Genomic DNA, 25,098 nt, shown 5'->3' on the forward strand with positions numbered 1-25,098 from the left:
ATTTAAACTATTTGCGTTTATTTACGAAGATCTTGCATTTATATTGATCTTAAACAGTATGTCATTAAAACTTTTAGTACATTATCTTTTGTAACTTGTAAATTACATTATATATTTTTATGCTTAATATTTTGGTTACTTATAGATCTCCCAGATAGCAAACAGAATTCAAAAAGAATTCCTCAAGAATTCGCAGATTCCAAAATGAATTCTTTAATGTGTCTCATTTCCATCCCAAAAGAATTCATAATTAATTTTATAAGAATTCAGGGTTATGTCAATATTTGTGAATTCTTTTATAGACACTAAATGAATTCCAAATAAGGAAGAAAGAGTTCGTAAAGAATTCATAAAGAGTTTCAAAAAGATTCCAAAGAAGTTCGAAAAGAGTTACAAAAGAACTAAAATAGATTCAAAAAGAATTCTTGTACTAATCCAAAAACGTTCTATAAGAATTCTGCTCCTCAGAAGAATCTCATTGAGCATTCAGCAAACGCCAATAGTTGCAAAACTGCCAAGCATTTTTAGTGGTTCAATTTTTCAATTGGGTTATTACAAAAACTGTCTTATTCAATTGGAAAATTGAACCACTAGAAACACTATAAGCAGCTTTGCAACTGTTGACGCCTGTTGAACGCAACTATACTATTATATTACGGAATTATATTTATTTCATCATCAGACACACAAAATATACATAAATATTGGTAATGTTTTTTTTATTATTAATTTAGCTTTTTTATTTTTATTATATTATTTTATTACTATAATATTTACGCATATTAATTAACATATATGAAAAGTTAAAAATAAAAATTTATAAAAAAAGGAAGAAAAATAAAAATATTAATTTAGTTGAAATTATTTTATGCGGTCAGTGGCATGCTGTAGCCACATTCGGATTGTGGCTTCAACATTTGTTCTTGGCACTTGCCGGGAACTTGAAACCCCTTCTGCAATAGAAAAGTGTTTTATTAAATAATTATATAATAATGCATTATAAGACATAGTTGTGTGTGTGTGTATATATATATATATATATATATATATATATATATATATATTATATATATATACTTTTTCAAATATTAAGTCAAAATTTAAAATAAAAATGTGTATTATTAACGGTTTTATAAGAGCTTTCTGTAATATAATATAACCTTTGAATTGTTTTCATCAACTCACCGATTATCACTTGGCAAACCTTCATAGCCCGGAATTTTTTAGTGTTTCGCTGTCCCGACCAGGAGTATATTTTTGCTAGCTGGTCTGTCATTATGTTTCTCAATATGCCGCGTGTCAATTTTGCTGCATCCGTTCCACCAATGAGCAGTATGTGGCGAATCTGCAAAGTACATGTAATCAAAAAATGTGCATCATGTAACTATTGTATTTAGTACATGTACATAAACTTACAAATTGCTTGCATACATCCGCAGATTGCAGATTGCCATTAAAAATCTCCAGATCTTCACTTGTCTCCAGTGGAAAATCTGGCAGGAGGTTGTCAACCTCCTCATTCAGCACAGGTCTACCATGATCTTGGAGTTGATTTATGACGTGGTTGAGTTTCGTCATGATTGTTTTATAATATTTTAAAAACCGCTCCTCAGTCAACGGTTCTGAAACAAATGCACATTTTTGTTTATCAACAAATGAAATGTGTTTTTTTAATTTTTATATATATATACATTTGTTATATACATATTATATTTTCTAATAGAAATATCAATTAGTCTTGAAGTAAACTTTCATTTTTTAATTGAAACTAAATAAATCTTGCAATGAAATTGTTGACTGATAGACATGTTTATTTACCAATTACTGCAGTAATAGTCCGAAAATTATTCATGACTATGAAACTACTCGATAAAATAAAATACCAATTTGTAACTCTTTTGTGGAGAATAATGAGATTACAATGGAAATGAGAATGGGAAAACTCATTATAGTTCCTCGTTAACAATTTCATTACAATATTTGTTCAGTTACAATTTAAAACGGAACATTTTATAATTATAACCTGGTGCTCTGATTAAAAATGTAATTAGCAATGCCTATGTCAGTTTATACGTGAATATTATCGAATTATACATTACCACATGAACGAGCATTTCCTCGTTGTTGAAACAAGCGCCTCTGATCAGTGTCATCGAGTTGCTCTTCGTCCATTTCTTTGGAGTCATCATCGCTCTCCTGCATGTTCGACGACTCATCTTCAACTAAAGGAAAATAACATGAATCTATAGTCTTATTATTGCAACATCAAAGGTGTAAATCATTGAAATAACTAGGCAATTGAAGAATTTTAATTTCCCTGTTTTTTTTTTATATTTTGATAATTTGATAAATTGTCAAAACATTTAAAAAATTGAATTTTTAGAAGAAAATATATCGATTGTTCTTCGAATATAAAAGCATAGCCTTTATTTGTACATATCATTTTTTATGTATACAAATTATGAACATAATATTACCTGTTCGCTGTTTCTTCAACGGTAATGACACTCCCTTGTGACATTCATTTCGTATGGAAGTAGGCAAAAGTTTCTTTTTGCAAGGGTTGGTTAATGACTTCGTCGTGACAATACTTTTATTTCTTTGACATGTATCTGTTGAAAAACCTGTTTCGTGTAATGTGTTATATTATTACATCAGTATCTATCTACGTTTCCGTAGATTCAAACAAATAAAATAAAAACTCACTTTGAGATTGCTTCTCATCCTTGTTGGTTGCCAATACATTTTGCCAGTGTCGTGATGGAGAATTCTCTACCTGAAGAGATGCGAATGCAATTTCTCTTTCAAAAACTGCATCGAAGTTTTCAAGCTCCTCGGATACATCATGCGATAACAACTTTTTGTTCTCTATAAAAATATCGACATGAAATACGTGTGTATTATGACATGGCAATATGAGAAGTTATGAAATATATTATTATCAATTGTGCAATATATTAGTATAAATTATAAATTATAAATTATATTAGTATTAATTATATTAGAAATTAAATATATTAGTTATATTTAACATATAAATTAATTATATTAGAAATTAAATTACATATATAGTATAAAATATATTACTATATATAAATATAATTGTACCTAAAATAGAGTTATGCTGCAATACGTCGACTAGTGAAAGTTCTGATACCGAAACTGTGACCGTAGGACTAACACTTTTCGCAGAATGATCACATTTCTGTTGGGCCTGGTAATTTGAAGGTGGTGGTACGAATGCACCTATGCCAATATCATCGTCAGTAGCTGAAAAATTCATATTTAATTAATTATTGATGTCATCATTAGAATGATTATTATTGTGGCTACTTGTAAATTGTAATATAATCTATTAATCAATTTAATCTTTAACAGTACCTGCTTCCTCTTCCGAGGTATCCTCAAGACGTGCGGGTTTTTTGGTGACACGTTTCTTGGCCGGTTTTATTAACGCTTTCGTACACAGATCATCCGTATCATCATTTGTGGAAGCGTTCGTGCAATGCTCCTCTACTTGATTGGCAACTTCAATGGTCTCTGTTAAGTTTATAAAGACATTTTATTGTGATAATTCATTTTTAAAATATTATGTTTATAAATTGTTTTACAAAAAAATATTAACCGAAAGGTCCCAGGAGTTTACGATATTCGTACTTGATCCATCGGTCATCTGGTTGAAGTACATGCATATTTTTTCTTATGAATTTCATGTTTTTTGGAGGCCAAAGAATGAACTTATGATCCAGATGCACCCAATGCTCAGGAACGAGAGAGCAAAAGTCTTCGCACAATACAACATAATATCGCACCATCTGCAAGTTAACGATTTCACGTCGACAATAATTACTGATGTAAAAGTGGCATTACATATTGATTGTTTTGAAACGTTAGTAAAACAGCTTTGCGGCATATTTGGTCTGCAGGCCATATTTGTGGAGGTGACAGATTTTTTACTTCATATATGTGCAAGTTGCTCGAGGCACATGGATAATTCTGAATATCGTTCCTGTTTAAAAATGCACAACCAATAACGACAATAACATTTCCTCTGAATGCGATATGATTGATCATGACGATACTTCCATCAGCCATGAAGCAACAATTATCTGGTCTTTTATTTGATATTTCCAAATTTTTGAATTGTAAAACTCGATGCTCTCTGTGACAACCCATAGGAAGGTTGGACCTAACTGGTTTCTTTACCAGAGGATAGTTGAGATTCATACCACTTATATTTGCTGTTATTTGCGAAGATTTGGCCTGACCAATCTCCGATAATCGTCGATGAATTTGCTGCAATGGTTTCGCGTGTTTTCGGAGCAAACGTTTCAAAGTTTGCATGTGATTTTCAAAATCGAAAGCACTAAATCCGTCCAACGTGCCAAATGCCTTTACACTTTCGTTCAGATGAATCAAATTATGTACGTTACTCGTAACATACTCTTTTCCATAAAGGGTTTTGAATTGTTGCACAAAATAAACCAACAATTCTTTAGCATAGGCATTGTTGACATAACAATCGTGTGGGTCGCATAATATCCGAATAGCGCAACTTAGAGCATTGAAATGAGCCAAATATTTTTTCGAAAGAATTGGTTGTAGCAAAATCGGTCCTAGATATAACAAGAAAGTCCGGAATTCAGTGGCTTTCCAGCGATGCAATTCTTGCAATCCTCGAGGTTTCCTGTTGAAATCTTTGGGTATCCATTGTCCTGAGATCACTAATGCGTCAGATAATTGTTGTACAGCCTCTGCGCGTAATGTTAGAATTCGACGACGATCGAACCATATCGTCAACAAAATTTTCATAACTCCTAAGCATACTAAATGCATATAGTCCAGCGGAAATTGAATAACCATATCTATAGGTAATGCCTCAAATGGTGAAGTACCTGTATGATGCTCTTTATTCGTTCTGCGCCTAAAGGTTTCATTTGTCCGTAGTGGTGCTGATTCAGAAAGAAAGACCATCCGATTCATAAAATCTCCCTCTTCAGTACACATTCCGCAACTGAAATATCCATTGAATTGTTTCGTACATTTCACATAGGATCGTGCGGGACTATCACAAATTATGCATCTTATTGTGACAATAAATTGTTTTGAATCCACAACAAATCCTTCACTGTTCAGTCTTTTATATTCGTTTATAAAAGGTATTAGATAGTCGTGAACTGAATATGGTTTTTTATCCCCGTGATATATTCCAATGACGGGGTATTAAAAGGGCCATTAATAATTTTTCCTAAAATAGGCCACAAACTTGTTCCAGAAGATTTTGCAATGGGTAGCCCATCGATATTTAAATCCAACATAATTTCTGTTCCAGAGATGAAAAATGTATTATTTTGCAAGCGTTCTTCTAGAGCTTTTTGCAATCCGTAGTGGAGGTATGTTCCAGGCGGGCAGTCGGTAATTTCCATATTAGAAGTACGTAGTGTTTGCAACAGTGTACGAGAGTCTTCAGGCAAGTTCTTGTGACCCGCTTTTCTCAGAAGTTTTAAAAGGCGATTTAAATGAACATGTTTCATTGCAGTATCCAATGCGAAGGATGCTAATTCCTCTACGAAATCAAAAGTTTCCAAAATAATTGCAGGACAGTCCTTTTCGAGATCCTCCTCTGAATCACTGTCACAATCTTCTGACACGAAATCTTGTGCAATGTTTTCAACAGCCTTGTCAATGTTCTGAATATTAATAACATTTTCTGCAAAGTCATCTGCAAAGTTATTAATCATAAATTGAGGGTCATTTTTAGCCACGCCATATTCTGCGTTATTTGCATCAGTTGCAGGATTAAGGTTCTCTTTATTTCGCTTGTGTTCAATGCCCATCGGAAGCCGAGGTACATTATTGAGAAACTCGTCATCGACAGATGAACTGTCTACAAGCATTACATCTTCTTGCCATTGTTCAGCGAGCCGACGATAGACTTGACGTTCCGACAAGTTATTGTAGCGTTTCCGTTTTGGCATGTTGCTAATAATCTATAAAATTATTTTATTATTATCTCGAGCTGTTTTCTATGATGCAAGCAAAAGTGATGAGTAGCGAGTGTAACTCGATATCGGTCACTAATTTATGTAAATACATACGACCTTTCTTGGGCCGAAGTGTTTACACCGAGCACGATAAATTCATCGACGAGACCGTGTGTCATCGAGAATTATTGATATCGAGAGATAAATATCATTCTTGCAACCTCAATCTAATTTCTGTGTCTTGTATCATCGATAAAGTAAATATCGGTACCGAGCGGGCCATTTTCACAAAGAGTATCGCGACCATCGCCGTCACAAAAGATGAGGCACACGTGCGAGATGCGATAAGAGATTGTGCGATAGGCGTAGCTGTGATATGTGTGTCGCGACGGCGAATATCGATAAAGGAATACAAGGAAAGTTTTAGACTCATTCTACAAAAGAATTATAGCGAGACACGGATCACGGATTCCGAAAAATTCTGGGAAAATATATCATCTCTTTCGTGCATGTGCATTAAAAAACAGACGAGAAGATTGAATTAAAGAATAGGATTAAAAAAAATTTGACAATGTCCTTACCGTTTAGTAGGTTACAGCACGTCAGTGTCTGATTAACTGATGGAGATAGTAGAAGAAAGAGACAGAAAGAGAGAGAATTAAGAGACACACAGAGAAACAAAAAAAAAGAAAAAAAAAAAAAAAAAAGAAAGAAAATGCAATAGAAATACAGAGGTAGAAAAAGTAGAACAAAAGAGACGAAGAAAAACGCGATTTTCACGGCACTTGAAATTATAGAAACAGAATACACGCAGCTCGATCTCGATCGCTCAAAGTGCGGAATTCTAATGTCAACAATGACACTCAGCGCTGCCGTGAAACTCGTTGCCATGATAACAACAAACATATCACACTGCTCATGCGCAGACCTCTAAAAAATGATACTGTTAATAAATTCTTAATGAGTACTTATTTTTCGTCCATTTGGACCTTTCGCAAAGGAACTCTTTCGGAACTCTTTACAAGTAAAAAAAAATAATTCTTAAAGAAGTCTAGATCAAAATCGTTTTTGAAGTCTTAAAGAGTACATTATAATTCTATCATTTTGATCATGCAAAAATAAATTCTATTTCAGTTCTTTTTAAACAGAAATACTGAGGTCTTTAAGAAGTCGAAAATGCGAATTCTTTTGGAATTCAATACGATTACTTGTGCTATCTGGGCTATTAGTGAGAAGTTTCATGTAGGTAAAGCTACTGCACTAAAAGCCGTAAGAAGAGTAACAAAGGCAATTGTCAAATTAGCTCCAATTTTTATTGTGTGGCCAAAAGGAGATAGAGCAAAAGAAGTAATGAGAGGATTTGCTGCAGTTAGTGCTTTTCCTAAAGCAATAGGAGCAATTGACGGAACACACATCAATATAAAAGCGCCACGCGTTAATCCTGATTCGTATGTAAATAGGAAGAAACATTATAGTATACATTTGCAAGTAAGTAGTTATCATAATCAAATTTTTAAATGTGTGTGTGTTCTAAGCATTGTAATTCCTTATACATTATTAGGCTGTTTGTGACCATGAAGGACGATTCGCTCACTGTACTACTGGACATGTTGGTTCTGTCCACGATCAACGTGTTTTTCGCTTGTCTGAAGTAAATGACTATTTACAAGATCCAGTTAAATTTCCTGATGACAGTCATTTATTGGGCGATGCAGCTTATAATATTCACGAACACTTAATGGTGCCATTTCGTGATAATGGACATTTAACTAATAGACAAAAAAATTATAATTTTTGCCATTCGTCTGCTAGAATGGCGATTGAACGAGCGTTTGGAATGTTAAAAGGAAGATTTCGAAGCTTATTAACAGTTCTTGATATGGAGCGCGTTGATTTAATTCCAGACTTTATTATGGCGTGTTGCGTTTTGCATAACATTTGTTCATTGAAAAATGATGACTTTCAAATTACAGAACAAAATGTTTTCGAAATTGTTTCTGAAAGTAATGAACAATTAACGAATGAAACATGTAATAATGCAGCTAAACTAAAACGTGATATAATTAGTAATAACTTAATTTTACGACATGTATGAATTTATGAATTATTATATAAAAAAAAATTAAACAATTATCTACTATTATGTACTATTATTATTTTATTAAGAATATATATACATATACATATATTTATATAAAATAAAAATAATAATATTTATATTAACTTGTATTGCATCTGTTTAAATAAAACGCATAATGTAAAAGAAAAATCTAGTGTTTACATAAAATCCATGTGTGAAACAATATTAATTATTAAGAGAACAATATAAACATCAAAATAAAACATATTTTACTCAACTCGCTTATTAATAGAAAATAAAAAGTATTTTGGAAACTAATAACAAAATAAAATTTTTCACGAATGTTATTAATTTCTTAGAACAAGGAGATTAACATGTAATACAGCTTATCAACTGATATTTTTATGTTTTTCTCTAATATCATGTGTTACTCTAAATATCAGCATCGATTATATCGATTTATAGGTACTTGTAATGTTATTTTGCCTTTCACATTGTAAATCACAGAATAATAAATAAAAATAAATTTTAAGTATCACAGAATATCTTATTCTGAACTATATCTCACTTTTCAACTGCAAACAACTTCAGTGGATGGATTAACAATTTCGCATATGTAAAAAAAAGTCAATATTAATGACATTGGCTTAGTTTATACTGATTCAATACACGTATTAAATACTAAATCTGCTTCTCCAAGTATAAATTTATAAACTCTTCACCAATCAAAGAAACAGACTTAATGTTTGATATGCTATTAAATAATCCATATAAACTAAGCACATTGATAATGAATATCGATATTACTTTTTTTCCATAATGCTAACCATTTTTTCCAACGAAGCAAGAAATCTCAAACGTATTTCCATGTTTTCTTTGTGTCTTTTTTCAGTAGCTTCTTCGGCTATCTTTCTTTCTTCTTTTAAGTTTTCCATTAATGTTTCTGCGTAAGACGTTTTCTGAAGTTTCTCTAAATAAACAAATATTTGCCATTAAATTTATACAACATTTGTGTAAAATAAATTAGAATTTAATAAATTATAATCATTACAAATTTAATTGTTTATAACTGGAAAAAAGTTAATTAGAATCATTAATTAAAACATTAAACTACACAAAGTTAGGCACTAAACAAAATGGCTGTAAGATAACTCCAGGCTCCAGGCACAAGACAATATTATACATTATGTATCTTAAAGTAACACATAATACTGTTTTGTGTCTAGAATCTTACAAAACAGCCATTCTGCTTAGGGCCTTACTAATGAACAATTTATTATACTTACTTGGCTTTTCATTTGCTGTGTCCAAGCAGCTATCTCCACTGGATATACTAGAATCAGATTGGGTTCGTTTACCAGTAGACGAGATAGTAGTCACGGGAGACATAAACGGTTTTGAACCTAGTAAAATATCCATATGCTGGAAAAAGATTTTAATTAGTAAATTATTATACAAATAGAATATTAATTGTTTTTAGAAATAATAACTTACAGAAAAATATGGCCATGATCGCGTTCCATTGCCGGATTTATTATTGTGATCTTTAACAGCTTTATAAGTTCGTTTTAGTCTAGAAAATTTAGATAAACATTGTGCTCCTGTAACTTTATGTCCATGCTTCACCATTTCGTCCGCAATTAAAGACCATACTTTTTTTTGAGATGTTTTTCCCGTTACAAAATCATTTTGTCTCAAATTATATTCCTCTAGCAATAGAAGAATAGCTTCATGTGGCCATTTAAAAACTAAAAATAAATCTATTATAAAAAATTATAAAGTTAATATAGAAAAAGTTATTAAAAATACCTCCAATTTCTTCACTTGAAATATCCCGTGTCTCCTGTACTTCCATATCATTATTAGAAATATCCTGTAATGTCTCATCGGTATAACTATAGTCATCCAAATTTTCTAAATAAAAAAATTATAATTATAAAATAAATATTATATATACATAATTAACATACAAACTTACATACATACTTTTGTTTTACTTACCATTATCAGTTTCCATGACAGATTGTGAGGATTTCAAATCAAAAACATTACGATGTACGTATCGTGATGCAAAATCAGGATCTGTAACAAGAAATGTATGTACATTTATATATATATATATATATATATATAATTATATTATTATATTAAGAATATATAGTAGAATCGATAAGTGTACTTACCACGTATTGTCAACAAGAGAAGAGGTTAGAAACTGGTTGAAATTAGCGAACACAATTAATGGTGGACAAATCTAGACGCGTATCCGTTTGCATAACGCATAAAAATTCATCCTTACGGATTTTTCGACTCCTTATGCATCATGCTTTATGCATTATGCAAGATCTGCAGAACGAGGAGTGGGGATAGAAATAGAAGACTCTGATTAGTTGATTTTCTTATGCGTTATGCCTTATGCATTATGCAAAAGTCTGTGCTCCCGCCTTAAGTATCTCGAACCAGAGATCGGTGTACAAATTTAACTGTCTCACGTAGACTAACAAATTAATTTCTTTAAGAAAAATTATAATTTTGCACTAACATCCCGCGACGGCTCTCTATGCCTTTCTATTATATTAATTGATTGTTATCATTTGAGCCATTCCTTTATATGTGTTAGACTTTCATGAAAGCTGGTATTATATGAGAAAGATGCGAGTCTTAGATGGGTATCCCAATCATTTTTTATTGTAAACTGTTTAAGATATTCCCATAACACATGGTGAGATCTTTCTATTGAACCGCTTGTCTGTGGTCGATAAGCGGTAGCTTTGAAATGGGTTATACGAAACTTGCGCGCAATTGCACGCATTAGGCTGTTTAAAAAGTGAGAACCCTGATCGGTTAGAAGGGCTTTAGGCGCACCGTAAATGCAAATGAATTCTTGTACGAATGCGTCGGCAACTTCGAGCGCTGAGGCTGATCGCAGGGAGATCGCTAACGAGTACTTAGTGAGTAAATCCTGAATTGCTAATATATAATTGTATCCATTGGGTGAGGCCCCATAATGTCTATTGATACTTTATCAAAACTAGCATTCGGGGTATCTATGAGAATCATGGGTTGTTTAGTTTTAATTCTGGTTAATTTTTTTAATTGGCAATCGCGACAATTCTGGATATATGCTTCTATTTCTCGCTTCATGTGCGGCCAAAAGTATCTATGTTTTATTCGATAATAAGTTTTTGTGATCCCCTTATGACCACCTATTGCCGAGGCATGATTTTTTTTGATAATTTCTTTTCGCTTACTTTCGTCGGGAATTTTAATCTGATTAGTACAAATTAATATAGTAAGATTTTCGTTGGTGAACAATTTACGCATGTAGCTAAAAACCTCCAGCCAGGCGATTTCTGCAATATTACTCCGGCAAATTGAAATTATTTTTAATTGTAATTCAGTTATTACGTCTAGGAGGGAATGGGGTGACACCCGTTTAGACACGTAATGATTGGACACCGCACGATTGGACACGTAATATTGGACACGGAACGATTGGACACCGCACGATTGGAAACCGCACGATTGGAAACCGCACGATTGGAAACCGCACGATTAGACACCGCACGTTTGGACACCGCACGTTTGCACACCGCACGATTGGAAACGCATATTGTAAGATTGGACACCGCACGATTGGACACCGCACGATTGGAAGCGCACACTGCATGATTGGACACTGCATGATTGGACACCGCATGATTAGACACCGTACAATTGGAAACGCATACTGCACGATTGGACACCGCACGATTGGAAACGCATACTGCACGATTGGAAACCGCACGATTGGAAACCGCACGATTTGAAACCGCACGATTGGACACCGCACGATTGGACACCGCACGATTGGAGACCGCACGATTGCTTGTGGCTAATGCTAAGGACCATTATACATGAAAAAGTTTTAGTTGTATTCGTAAGTCTGTAGGCAAATTAACTACTAATCAAAATTAAACATTTTCACAACATTTTCATAAGAATATTTGATAATAATTGATTCGTTTGCATGGGATATTCGACTGTGATATACGATGCATTGTAAAACAGGCCTTAACGTCCTAATAACTACGACTAAAATTTTTTACATACATTGATCTTTATGGGTCATTTTGCATAAGTATACTTTTAACCGTGATAAGTTGCTTATTTGAGTAATTTCAAATAATTTTTTTTTTTTTTTTACACATAAAGTATATCACTGTTATTTATAAGTGTTATTTACTAAAATTAAATAATGATCCAAGATTACAAATTAGCGATATTTTGTGTTCCAATTGTTAATTACTCTCTTTTACTTTCAATAGTACAACTAATTACCACATTACTGCTACAAATTATATATCACTGTGTCAACGTAATAACAGTGCTGTAAGAAATATGTATTTATAGTCTAAAATAATTATTTTTAATCTCTACATTAGTTGATTAATAAACTTTAATAAAATATACATGCTAATACAACATTTTTAATCAAATTATAACCTGTACATGAAATTCTGCTTTTGAACATAATGCTTTTAATTTAGATCATTAAATATCAAATTCATTTATCACATCTAAAATTAATCACATTTAAAAAAGTTAAGAGCGACATATCCTTGCATCTGTAGTAATTACAAATGAAATTTTTAACTGATCAAATATCAAGAGAGAATCTATTGACAAGGTATGAAATTCTATTAAGTGAGAGTTCTTCATTATTGTCTCTGTTTTTAAGAATTTTATGGAATGTTATGGAATTATCTGCTGTTTTTAACAATATGGTATTCCACCCGGACCACCCGCTCCAGGAATTGCTCCCAAGAGCGGACGGCCCGAGCCCGGGCCCGCCGTCTCATACGGTCGACCGCGCCGGGAGGGATATCCCCCTCCCTGCGGAGCTCCCTAAGGCCATTTAACAAATTAAGTTGTGTTTATTAAAGAATCAACGTGCTTCTACAGTTAACGTATGTTCGTATGTAAAGTATTAATGTTCCTATCCAGTAAATGCATGTATGTGTATACTTTAAAATAGTCTGTAGGTTATCCATAGAATGCAGAGTAATATATTATCTACATCACAGTACTTAAAACTCAAACAATATGTGTCGTATCTGCTATATCTATGTATTTTTACAAATACATGTATGTAAGTGAAAATGTAATCAATTTAAGCCTTGAATTATGTGATATATATAGCATATCTACATAAAATATGACAACTGTCATACTTTATTAAATCTACTTGGATTAAGTCATTAGTTAAAGAAGCTTTTATGTGCATGGCATTTTCTTTAATTAGTCATAATGTAAGAATGATCCATAAAATTATAAATTTAAAGCTTTTGGATATGGATTACTAACAAGTAATCCATATCCAATTTTCCTACATTGAAAATTATCAAAATCTCATGTGGAGAGGATTTCTCCATGAAAAGAAATTAATAAGAGAAGTTTTTATTTTCTATTAATTATATCATTTTTTACTTGGGTCAGTTTTTATCTATTTTTTAAGAATTAAATTTATAAATAATTAGCCAAGAAAAGAAAAAAATTATCATGCTTGATCCAAGAAATAATAGTAAAAGAAACTTCAATGTTATTTTTAAATCATGTATTAAATTTTTATCTTTATTTTTCTTAAAATGTTCTTCATGTAGGTTGAATTATTTTTGTAGTCAATTAATAACTCAAAAATTTGTTTATTTATAAAATGGTAAAAGAAATTCTTGTTCAGAAACTCACAAGTATTTGACATCTGTCGTACTTAACAACGAATACACCATGTAATACATAGTATTTGTTTTTGAATGCAACACTTTAAAATACATGCTTTACATTTTAATTCATATATGTATATTATCTCTATAGAAAATAAATGTATGCCATCCTAAAATATTGTAACAATAAAAGAGACTTTAATATTTCAAGGAAATCTTTAAATTATATGGATGAACGCTGATATTTGCACAACATGTCACAAAGATTCTAATAGCGGATAAAATATTAAAAAAAACTTTCGCTTAAAAGAATCTCATGTCTTGTTAATGGATTCTCTTCTAATACTTGATAACAGCTAGAGAGCTGCCTTGTAAATTATTTTGGATGCACAGAATATATGACTTGAAGCTCTTTTAAATCTGAAATAGGCATTTAATGATTTTAAATAGCACAATATATTTAAATTTCATATAAGCACAATAATTTTAATAGAACTTTATTAGCACATATCACTATACATACTCTATTAAGATTTAGTATGTAGGAAATCTTAAAACTTCTGAAACAGCAACTTGCATTGTAAATGACTTCTCTCACAGCACTAATGGATATTGCACAATGATATGTTTACCATCATATTGACACCTGTTATATTATCGAAAACAAAAATTAATTATTTATTGAAAGATATTGTTATAAATAAATTAATATAATGTAATAAATCACTAAACTTTTCTTGGTGACTTCCGTTTCCGGTGCGTAGTGAGAAAGATACGTGGTTCGGTAGTGAGAGAAAATTAAGTGAGAAAAGGGTATAGAGATAAGGAGGGAAGGTGAGAGTGGAGGGGGTGTGAGTGGAGGTGCATGTGAAGGGGAGAGAAAGTGGAGAGGCAGGGATAGAAAGAATAAGGGCAAGGAGAGAGGAAGGAAAATAGACAGGTGATATAAGAAGGTGAAAGGCGCGGAACATAGGGAAGGTAGAGAGGTAAGCGAGTGGCTCGAGTCGGTCAGGGAGAAGGTAGGAGATAGATTGGAAAGCGAGAGTGCGGGAGAGTAACTAGGGAGAGGCAGGTAGAGAGAGTGCGCAAGCGTGACAGGGAGAAGATGAGTGTGAGAGGAGCAAGGGGGAAAATAATGATGAGGGATAGGAGTGTGAGTGTAGATGAGATGTGGAAAAGGAGGAGAGAAGAAGGAGGGGAGGGGGAGGAGGAAGTGTTCAGGACATGTAAAAAAACAATGAGGTCGCCGGAGAGAGGGAAAGGAGAAGGGGAGGGGATTGAAAATTTGATAAGAGGATTAATGGAGGAGGTAAAAGAGATGAAAATAAATGGAGAAAAGGCGAACAAAGAGTTGAAGGAAAAGATAACGGAGAAAATAATAGAAGAAGGAAGGAGGCAAGAGCAGGCGTTGAGGAAGGAGGTGGAGGATTTAAAGAGAGAGTTGAGGGAAATGAGGGAGAGGGAGGAAAGTTGGAGGAAGGAAGGAGAGAGGTGGGAAGAAGGACTTAAAAAGGTGGAAGGAAGGGTAGGAAACATGGAAAAGAGATGGGAGGAGAAAGAAGGAGAAAAGAAGGGAAAGGTGGGGGAGGAAGGGAAGGTGGAAAGTAGAGTAAGGGAATTGGAGAGAAAGTTGGAGAGGAGGGAAAGGGAAGAGAGGAAGAAGAATGTAATAATTAAGGAGTTAAAAGTGGGAGAAGGGGGGAGGAGAGAGGCGGTGGAGAGATTAATGGCGGAGATTGGAGCAAAGGTGGAGATAGAGGAAATGAGGGGGTTAGGAAGGAATATAGAAAGGGGAACGGAGACGCTGTGGGTGAAGTTAAAAAAAGAAGAGCAGAAGAGGGAGGTGATGAGAAGGAAGAGGGAGTTAAGGGGGAGAAAAGAAATAATTAGGGAAGACTTGACATGGAGGGAGAGGAGAATGGAGTGGAAATTGGAAGAAATAGCGAAAGAGGAAAGAAGAAAGGGAAAAAGAGTATGGAGAGTGTACGGGAAGGTAAGAATAGAAGAGGAATGGTGGATATGGGATGAGGAGAATGAAGTATTGAGAAATGGGAAAGGAACGGCGAGGGAGGAGGGAAGGAAAAAAGAGGAGGGGAGAATTGGAGAAGGGAGAGATTGACAAGAAAGTGGAGGAAGGGAAAGAGAGGGAGGGGAAGGTAGAGAGAAGGAGAGAGAATGGAGGATATTATTTTGGAATGTGGCGGGAATGGGAAACAAGGATAAAGAATTTTGGAATTATCTGAAGAGCTGGGATGTGATGGTATTATCAGAAACGTGGGTGGGGGAAAAGGGATGGGAGAAGATAAAGAGGTGGTTACCGAGAGGATTTATATGGGGGATGCAGGAAGCAAAGAAAGTAAATAAGAAAGGAAGAGATATGGGGGGAATGATTATGGGGATAAGGAAGGATATATTGGAGAATGGGACGGGAATTGAGAAGGAGAAAGAGGGGATAATGGTGGGGAATATAAAAATAGGGGAGAAGAGATGGAAGATAATAGGAGTATACGTTAGGAGGGAAGGGATAGATAGGACATTGGAGGAGTTGGAGGGATGGATGGAGAGGGAAGAGGAGGAGGAGGGAATATTGATGGGAGGGGATTTTAATGCGAGAACGGGGAGAGAAGGTGGGGGAATAGAGGGAAGTGTGGAGAGGGGAGAGGAGGATGGATGGAGGATGTCGAGAGATAAGAAGGTGGATAAAGAGGGAAAAAAATTGTTAAGATGTATAAGGGAGAAAGGGTGGGAAATTTTTAATGGAGGGGTAAAGGGGGATGAAGGAGGAGAATATACATTCACGGGAGGGAAGGGAAATACGGTAATTGATTACATATTGGGCAGTAGTAGGACTAAGGAAAGGGTGAGAGAAATGAGAATAGGGAGCAGGGTAGAGTCGGATCATCAGCCGATTGAGATAAAGATAAAAGGGAAGGTAAAGTGGAGAAAGGTAGGCAAAAGAGGGGAGAAGGCATGGAGAGGGAAATGGGATGAGGAAGGGAGAAAGAGATTCAAAGAGAGATTAGCAAGTTTGGAGGTAGGAGATGGAGAAATTGAGGAGGTATGGAGAAAAGGAGAGGAGAGGATAAGAGGGGTATTGGGAGAAATGGGGAGGGAAGATAGAGAAAGGGGGAATGAGGAGAGAAGAGGGTGGTGGGATGAAGAATGTAAGGAAGTGAAAAGAGAGTTAAGAAGGGAGATGAGGAGGTGGAGGAGAGAGGGAGGGGAGGGGAAGAGATATAGAGAAAAGAAAAGGAACTACAAAGAATTGTGTGAGGAGAAAAAGAGAGAGGAGAATAAGAGGTGGGAGAGAAGAGCGATGGAGGCAAAAAAAGAGGGGGATGTATGGGAGATAATAAATAGAGAGAGAAAGAGAAGGAAGGGAGTGAATGAGGAGATAGAAATGGAGGAATGGGAAGAATATTTCAAAGATATGTTGGGAGGAGTGGAAAACAGGGTGAAAGGAAGAGGTAGGAAGAGGGAAGAAACAGAGGAGGGAGGAGGAGAAGAGTTGAGTAGAGGGGAGGTGAAAAGGGCGATAAGAAATCTGAAGGAGAAAAAGGCAGTAGGAAAAGACGGAATACCAGGAGAGGTGTGGAAATATGGAGGTGTGGAGGTGGAGGAGTGGCTATGGGGTGTATGCAGGAGAGTATGGAAAGGGGAAGGATGGCCGGAGGTGTGGAGAGAAGGAGAAGTAATTCCGATAATTAAGAAAGGGGAGGGAGGGAAGGTAGAGGATTATAGGGGAGTAACGTTAATGCCGACAGCATATAAAGTATATATGATGATATTGGCGGAAAGGTTAAAGGAGGAAATGAGAGAAAAGGAAAGTTTATCACCGAATCAAGCGGGTTTTAGGAAGGGAATGGGAACGATAGATAATATATATGTACTGAATTATTTGATAAATAGGCAGCTGGAAAGGAAAGGAGGGAAAATGGTAGCATTGTTTGTGGATTTGAAAGCGGCATTTGATATGGTAGATAGGGAAGTATTGAGAGGAGATATGGAAAAAAGAAGGATTGAAAAGGGGATTATAGAGAGAAGTATGGAAAGTATGGAAGAAACTAAAAGCAGAGTAAGAGTAGGAGAGAGGACAGGGGAATGTTTTTGGACGACGAGAGGGGTGAGGCAGGGGTGCCCGCTAAGTCCCTTGTTATTTAATATATTGATGGCGGATTTAGAGGAGGAGATGAGAAAGGTGAAATGGGGTGGGGTAAAGTTAGGAGATGGTAGGGTATATACAATGTCGTACGCGGACGATATGGTGTTATTGGCGGAGAGTGAAGATGAAATGAGAAGCATGATAGGGAGGTTGGAAAGTTATCTGGATGGAAAAAATTTGGTGCTGAACACGGAAAAGACGAAAATCCTAAGGTTTAGGAGGAGGGGAGGGAGGATAGGGAAAAAGGATTGGAGGTGGAAAGGGAAAAAGCTAGGAGAGGTAAAAGAATATAGATACTTGGGATATATGATACAGAGAAATGGGGGGCAGGAAGCGCAAATAAGAGAAAGGGTGAGAAGAGCAGCGGTGGTTATGAGACAGGTGTGGGGGATAGGGAAAAGAAGATTTGGAAGGGACTGGGGAAGAAGGATATGGCTTTTTGATAAGTTAGTGTGGACGGTGATGGGATATGGGGTGGAGATCTGGGGATGGAAGGAGAGAGAGGAAGTGGAGAAAGTAGGGGAAAGATATTTGAGATGGATATTAGGAGTGGAGAGTAGGACGCCGGGGTATATGGTGAGGGAGGAGATGCAAAGGGAGAAATTGAGGGAAAGAGCAGGGATAAGAGCGTGGAGGTATGAGAAAAGATTGAGGGAGGGTAAGGGAGGGGAGTTGGTGAGAAGATGTTGGGAGGAAATAAGGCAGAGAAGTAAGGAAGGAAAAATAGGATCGAATTGGGAGGGGGAAAGAAAGGAATATTTTGAGAAAAGAGGGATAGAAATGAAAGAGGTGGAGAGGAAGAGAGAGATGGGAGAGGAATGGGAGAAGGAGATAGTAGAGGAAGGGAAAAGGAGGGACAGACAGGAAAGATGGGAAAGAATAGAAAAATCGAGGTATAATAAGTGGTATGGAATGGTGAAAAGGGAGGGGATACCGGGGTATTTAAAAAAAGGGTGGGGAGAAAGTAGGTGGAAGAGAGTGGCGAGGTTTAGATTAGGAAGTGAGGTGAGAGAGGGGAGGTATTGGGAGGAGGAGGAAAAAAGGAGGTGTAGGCTGTGTGAAGGAGGGATAGAATCGTGGGAGCACATTTGGGAGGAATGTAGAGAATGGGAGGAAGGAGGGAAAAGTTGGCAGGAAGTAGTGGAAAGAATACTGGGAGAGGAAGGGGAAGGGGAATGGTGGATGAGAGAGATGGAAAGGGAGAGAGGGAGAGATGGAAGGGAAAAGGGAGGAGAGGAGGGAGGAGAGGAGAAGAGAAGGAGAGAGAGAGGGGGAGAAGGAGGGAGAGAGAGAGAGAGAGAGAGAGGGGGAGGGAGAGAGAGAGAGGGGGGAGCGAGGGGAAGGCGGGGAGAGAGTATATAATGATTTAAAAGATGCAATAGGAAACGGAAGTCCACAAAGCGTGTGTGTGTGTGTACAAGGGGTAGGCACGAGACGATCGTGAATACTCATGATGTAGATTTAGGGTTAAGGATAGAGTATAAATAGAATAAGTTAGAGTAAGTTAGAGTAAGTTAGAATAAGTTAGAAGTAAGTTGGATGTAAATGGAAGAGGAGAAGGAGAGGGAGATTGTAACCCTGAGGGGAACAAATAAATATATCTATCTATCTATCTATCTATCTATCACTAAACTTTTCTTATTAAAAAGTATTTAGATAAACATACAACACTTGCTTAAAATAGTGATATAACTAATTAAAAATCAAAGAATTTGTTACAAATATTAAATATAATTATTTTAACTTCTGATACATGTCTTCCTGATTATTTTATTTCCTCTTTTTACAAAGGCATACAAGCGCAATGTTATTTTGCAGAAATGAGGATATGGAGAGAATTTACACTGAGACGCTCTGAAAACAATAATATAACTTATTACAGGGCAATACAATAAGAAAGGTTAAAAAATATAACAAAATATAACACGTTATGCAAGGAATAGTATAATTTTTAATTATTTGAACATAACATACACACACTATGTAAAAAGTAGAAATATGCTTGCTGAGAAAATTGTTTGCACATATTCTTTAAAGTTACAACACTTCAAATTGTCACTGCGAGCTCCGTAATGATTATGACTATTATGTATCACATAAATTATATTGCATATTACGTTCTCGTGAGAGAGAAGAATCGGTTTCGATCGCGGATGACGATTATGTGTTGAGGAAACTGTTCGCCAAATCAAGTAATTAACGTTTAAATTTTGTTACGTCCTGATCAGACTACACGATTCTTTTCTTTTCATTAAATACCAGACCTAATAAACGCGGAACCAACAAAAACTCTTAAGAAATATTATAACGTCAGAGCTGTTTTTCTCATGAGACACCAGAAGCTCGAATCTTCTCACAGAGAAAAATAGCATGGATATTTCAAAATACCTTGGCCGCTCAGCGTGCCTATCGTCGCCAGAAAAACCGTAAAAGTCAAAACTTCGCGGTAGCTGGAGTCCTTAACCGACTCCAGACGGTTAGAGTAAGAGATAAAAAGAAAAACTGGCACCAACTAGTCATATTCTTGGATTCCACCTACGGGAACTCTAGCTAGTAGATAGGGTTTTACCGAGTAACGATCGGGGAATGACCGCAGTCGCATGCCGAGAAGGCGCGACACCTGATACGGCGCACGTGTTTAGTAGGTCTGGGAAACCGAGATGCATTAGTCGCACTCTCCACGCGACACCAAGGGCACGCGACAGTCGTAAACTGTCAAATTTATTAGATCAGTGACCCAAGGCTTTGCGAACTTATATACCAATTCTTAACCATCCAATCCGAAAGCCGAGAATCGGGGTAAGCACTTCTATAGACCACCCATCGTTCCATCGTATGGTCTAAAGACTACGCCCACCCAGATCTTAAGACGCTGAGATGCACCCCACCTATACTAATTAACACCAACCGGGTTACGCCACCTCAAAAACCTACCCCCATCATATATGGACCCGAAACGACGCTATTCCTTATTCGTTAGGGCCTCTTTCTTCCTATCTCATTTCAAGTAACCTAATCATCTAAACCCAATCCTATTAGCTAAAAATGACGCCATCCTCCCCCACATTAAAAATTTTCTCGCAAAACTAATTCCTATTCGATCCCCGCTCCAAAAACCTAAGATTTTCCAAAGGGATCTACCCCAAAGAAAAAGTATAAAAACCCGTGTTCTGGTGGCTCCGGACACAATCACACACAGTTTTTCAAGCAGTTTGCGCAGTTATTCCGTTTAGCTCAAACAGTTTTTCGAGTAGTTTGGGGACGCGAATCAAAGAGTAAAACCAGTTGATACTTTGTCGCGACCATCTCGTGGTGCATCTCAAGTAGAGGGCCCATCACCCTGACGACACCATCCCGCAGCAGGGTGCCCCCGCGTTTACAAAAAAAAGGGTCCGACGCTCATATAACACCTTCCTTCAACGGGGCGCCTGCTCAGAATCACCGAACATAGTCAACCCGACCTGAAACTATCCTACAACAAGTAAGTTAGTTCATTTGTTTTTTTTTTCTCCTCTCTTTAGTATTCTCTTATTTCTTTTTATGTAATCCGTCCCTATTTCGGTTAAAAATTTTTTTTGTGTTATTTGTCAGTGAGAACTAAACATTCGCCGCGACCCAACAATCGTCGGAACCTCTCGGCATTTGCTCTCTGTTTAGCTATATTTCTCCCGCCATACGTTAGATACGCTGCGAGGGTCACCGTAAGACCCATTAGAATTAGGCGACACACCCCATTTAATAACGCCCGTACAAGCACTCACACGCAAACAGACCAACCTCCTGCATTACCACCGATTCCTCAGGAATTTCCTCAACCACCTCCTCAACCCTTTCCCGTGTTCGACTTTCCTCTACTTCCTTCTCCTAAGTCTATCTCTCCGTCTCTTGAAGAGTTCCTGGAGTACAGACCCCCTTCGCCTGTCCGCTTCTATCCTCCTCCAGTAGAGGCTCAACTGGAGGAATTCCCACGAAACGATCCGGAGTTCGACAACATATCCGTCAACTCCGAAGCCACTACCATCGAATACGTCGCGGCTCCTCCCCATCTTCCAAACCCTGAATTCACAGGGTTTGATTTCCTAAACTTAGTCCTCTCCCCTGAGGAATAACACACACACACACACATACACTTGTAAAGAATACACTAATAGAAATATAAAACACGTGTGAATAAGAGTTAAGTTTTGTATCGTAATTATAAATTTAATCGAATTAAAATGTTGTCTTTAGTAAATTGAACTTTGTTCTTTTTTTTATTTAATTACACCCTCCTCGTTTGTCACCCCCTCACACCTTCCCTCTCAAATTGCGCACAAAGGTTCCGCCCCGGGTAATAGGGATTCAATTCCTTGACCCAAAAAGGGAACCACGAGCGGTTGACTTGTTGACGGAGTAAAAACGACTCTTCCAGTCGCTGACCTGTCGCAAGTCCTAAACGTGCCGCTCGGCTCGTGCGGTCAGGCCCGTTTACGTCGATCGCCGAGCCCAACGAAAAAATTCTACATCTATCAGGACGTAACAATTTAATATTGATTTATTTATTAAATCCCATTTATAATTTTTATCTTTATAATACTTTAAGTACAAAAAGAATCAATCCAACTTAGTGGAATGCTTCAATATTAACCGATTTAGCAAAACACACATATTTTATCGATTTAGTATGTAAGCTAATATATAAATTTTATAGTTAATATTTAAAAGTAACAATTACAATTATAATACATTTATTAAAGTCTATTTTACATATATACGTTCATATACATACATTTTGTATTTTATGTTTCAGCTGTCAGCTCAGCCTTTCAACACGAAGCAGTATTATCGAATGTCCGTCATAATGATGATAATGAAAATACAATGCAATATACTGTTGTACAATAAACATGTATACTATGAAATATTTAAACTTACATATGTAATAACTAATTTTGCACCTTATATCGCAATATAATTATTATTACGTATCACATATCAAATTACAACGCAATATAAAACAAAACGCAACGTGTTTTAATAAGGAAAACTATTGAAAAACTAATAAAACTTAAAAAAATAACATCCAGCAAATTAATATTCCTCTTAAAAATCGTGAAAATAACTAAAAATACTGTTGTACTATAAATATGTTATAAAGTATTTGATTGAAACCAACATACGTAATAACTAATTTTGCACTTTATATCGCAGTATGATTAGAACTATTGTGTGTATCGCATTACATATTACTACGCAATATGAAACAAAACAACGTGTAATAATAAGAAAAAGCTAAAGAAAAACTTATAAAAATAAAATGTAGCTAATTAACATTTTTTTAAACAAATCTATCATGTTAAAAGTTTCAACAAATAATTAAATCTTTTAGCTTAAAGAACAGGCTTCATAACACTAATACAACTTTATTTTGGAAAGTTTTTGGCTCATGTTGCTTTGATATTAATCCATTTCAGATATTTTCTTATTCCTCTTGTTTTTTTTTTTTTTTATTTTCTTGTACATTTTTGATAATTATTTTCAATATTTAATTGATTTAGTTGGAATATTTGAGTTATTAGAACTGAAAAAAAAAATTTTAGCAATTAAAAAAATTATAGCAATTTTTTTAAATTATAAAAATGGTTCTAATTGTGACTTACTTAATAGTAAATAATGGTTTTCGTTTCTGTTTGCGTTTTGTCTCGGCTTGTATGTCTACTTTTTGAATAATAACTTGGCATTGTTGATATTCCTTTTTAGTATCTAAAAAATCAAAATTCTATAATATAAAATATATACAATGTACAATAAAAATATTAATAAAATATTATATATACAGGTTGTTCAAAATGTGTCAAGACAGCTGGATATTTCTAAAAATATACATTTTATAGAAAAATATTTTAAGCAAAAGTTACAGGATAGAAAGTAATATATTTAGTTTTAAACCCTGATAAATATTTAACAGTGTGAAACTTAAATCAAAAATTTAATTGTTAACATCATTAATTACATTACTTTATATTTTGTAACTTTTGTCTAAAACATTTTTGTATAAAATGCTTTTCGAAATATCCAGCTATCCTCATACATTTCGGATATCTTGTATATTAGATTATATACAATTAATGAATCTAAATTTGATTATTGACATTGGATAAATAATTTTCTTGTATATACAGTATCGAGTTTTTTTATCGATATTATCTATAATAAAATAAATTTACATAAAAAATTATTACAACTTGTAATGTTAATCACAATTATATTATAATTGAAAATAATTGATGTTAGTTTATAAGTTACTTATTATAGTAATTTTACCTTCCAGTTTGTTTGAATGGTCAAGATTAGTGTTTTGTTCGGAAAAATGAGTCATTTTTGTAAATATATCTTGATTATATATAACTAAAAATAAATAGGTGATAAATTTTTGTTTCTAAAATGCTATCAATATTTTTTAAATACATATTTTATTATTACCTATTTTTTATGATTTTTTTATTTATTTATATTTCTATATAAATAAGATAAAAATTATATATATTACCTTCAGATTCATTCAGATTATTTTCAAATGTAATATTATGTAAATAATCCACAGTTTGATCCATATTTTCAACATCAGTATTTGAAACTATAAATTATATATTACTATATATAATAATTTTACCTTTAAGTTTGTTTGAATTATCAAGACTGATATTTTGTTCGGAAAAATGAATGATTTTTGTAAACATATTTCGATTATATATATGTAATTTAAAAAAATAGACGATAAATTTTTATTAAGTACTAGCTTAAATACTATCAATAATTCTTTAACGTATATTTTATTATTATCTATTTTTAAACAGTTCAAACGATTAACGGATTCGACTATGCACAATTACTATCATCAAAAGCATTTCATAAATTATATTTTATTTGTAAATAAGAAAATAATTGAACATTTAAATTTTATTAGAATCACGTATGTAATATTAAGTGCTTTTAATGTATGTAAATTTAAATGTCTAATTTTATTTCTTTATCTATAAAAAGTATATAATTTATTATAATTTATAAACTAAAAATTAATGACAATTTATTAATATATTTTGTCATTTAGAACTTAACAAATAAAATAGAAAATTGAAAATAATAGCACACTACTTTTATAATTATCTGAATTATTATTACATCCCGTAT

General features: G+C 34.5%; 3 protein-coding genes across 3 annotated transcripts; all 3 read right to left on the minus strand.

The window, feature by feature from the left end:
* Positions 1–702: 702 nt before the first annotated feature.
* Positions 703–3,690, minus strand: LOC136999850 (uncharacterized). The gene is made up of 8 exons (XM_067354645.1): positions 3,626–3,690; positions 3,382–3,540; positions 2,707–3,270; positions 2,478–2,612; positions 2,100–2,222; positions 1,417–1,622; positions 1,186–1,345; positions 703–953 (listed from the first exon to the last, which is right to left on the minus strand). The coding sequence occupies exons 5-8, from the start codon at positions 2,200–2,202 to the stop codon at positions 862–864; spliced, it is 561 nt and encodes a 186-aa protein (XP_067210746.1). The 5' UTR covers positions 2,203–2,222; positions 2,478–2,612; positions 2,707–3,270; positions 3,382–3,540; positions 3,626–3,690; the 3' UTR covers positions 703–861.
* An 18-nt stretch (positions 3,691–3,708) lies between these two features.
* On the minus strand, positions 3,709–6,670 carry LOC136999849 (uncharacterized). Its single transcript, XM_067354644.1, has 2 exons — positions 6,566–6,670; positions 3,709–5,990 (listed from the first exon to the last, which is right to left on the minus strand). The coding sequence occupies exon 2, from the start codon at positions 5,005–5,007 to the stop codon at positions 3,847–3,849; it is 1,161 nt and encodes a 386-aa protein (XP_067210745.1). The 5' UTR covers positions 5,008–5,990; positions 6,566–6,670; the 3' UTR covers positions 3,709–3,846.
* Positions 6,671–7,855: 1,185 nt separating this feature from the next.
* Positions 7,856–10,145, minus strand: LOC136999851 (uncharacterized). The gene is made up of 5 exons (XM_067354646.1): positions 10,066–10,145; positions 9,874–9,978; positions 9,559–9,824; positions 9,351–9,486; positions 7,856–9,034 (listed from the first exon to the last, which is right to left on the minus strand). Exons 1-5 carry the CDS (start codon positions 10,079–10,081, stop codon positions 8,868–8,870), a joined length of 690 nt encoding a protein of 229 aa, XP_067210747.1. The 5' UTR covers positions 10,082–10,145; the 3' UTR covers positions 7,856–8,867.
* Between the last annotated feature and the right edge of the window lie 14,953 nt (positions 10,146–25,098).

This window comes from Linepithema humile, chromosome 5, assembly GCF_040581485.1.
Source record: "Linepithema humile isolate Giens D197 chromosome 5, Lhum_UNIL_v1.0, whole genome shotgun sequence".
Lineage (NCBI taxonomy): Eukaryota > Metazoa > Arthropoda > Insecta > Hymenoptera > Formicidae > Linepithema > Linepithema humile.

Excerpts from the sequence above, each read along its gene's own strand:
- LOC136999851 (XM_067354646.1), bottom strand. Across the intron at positions 9,825-9,873 it reads TTCAAGTGAAGAAATTGGAG|ATTTATTTTTAGTTTTTAAA; the intron begins GTATTTTTAATA and ends TTTTTATAATAG. Across the intron at positions 9,487-9,558 it reads GATCATGGCCATATTTTTCT|CATATGGATATTTTACTAGG; the intron begins GTAAGTTATTAT and ends ATCTTTTTCCAG.
- LOC136999850 (XM_067354645.1), bottom strand. The coding sequence starts at position 2,202 with ATGCAGGAGAGCGATGATGACTCCAAAGAAATGGACGAAGAGCAACTC. Across the intron at positions 1,346-1,416 it reads CGGATGTATGCAAGCAATTT|ATTCGCCACATACTGCTCAT; the intron begins GTAAGTTTATGT and ends TGTACTTTGCAG. Across the intron at positions 954-1,185 it reads GGTTTGCCAAGTGATAATCG|AAGGGGTTTCAAGTTCCCGG; the intron begins GTGAGTTGATGA and ends TTTCTATTGCAG.
- LOC136999849 (XM_067354644.1), bottom strand. The coding sequence starts at position 5,007 with ATGTGTACTGAAGAGGGAGATTTTATGAATCGGATGGTCTTTCTTTCT.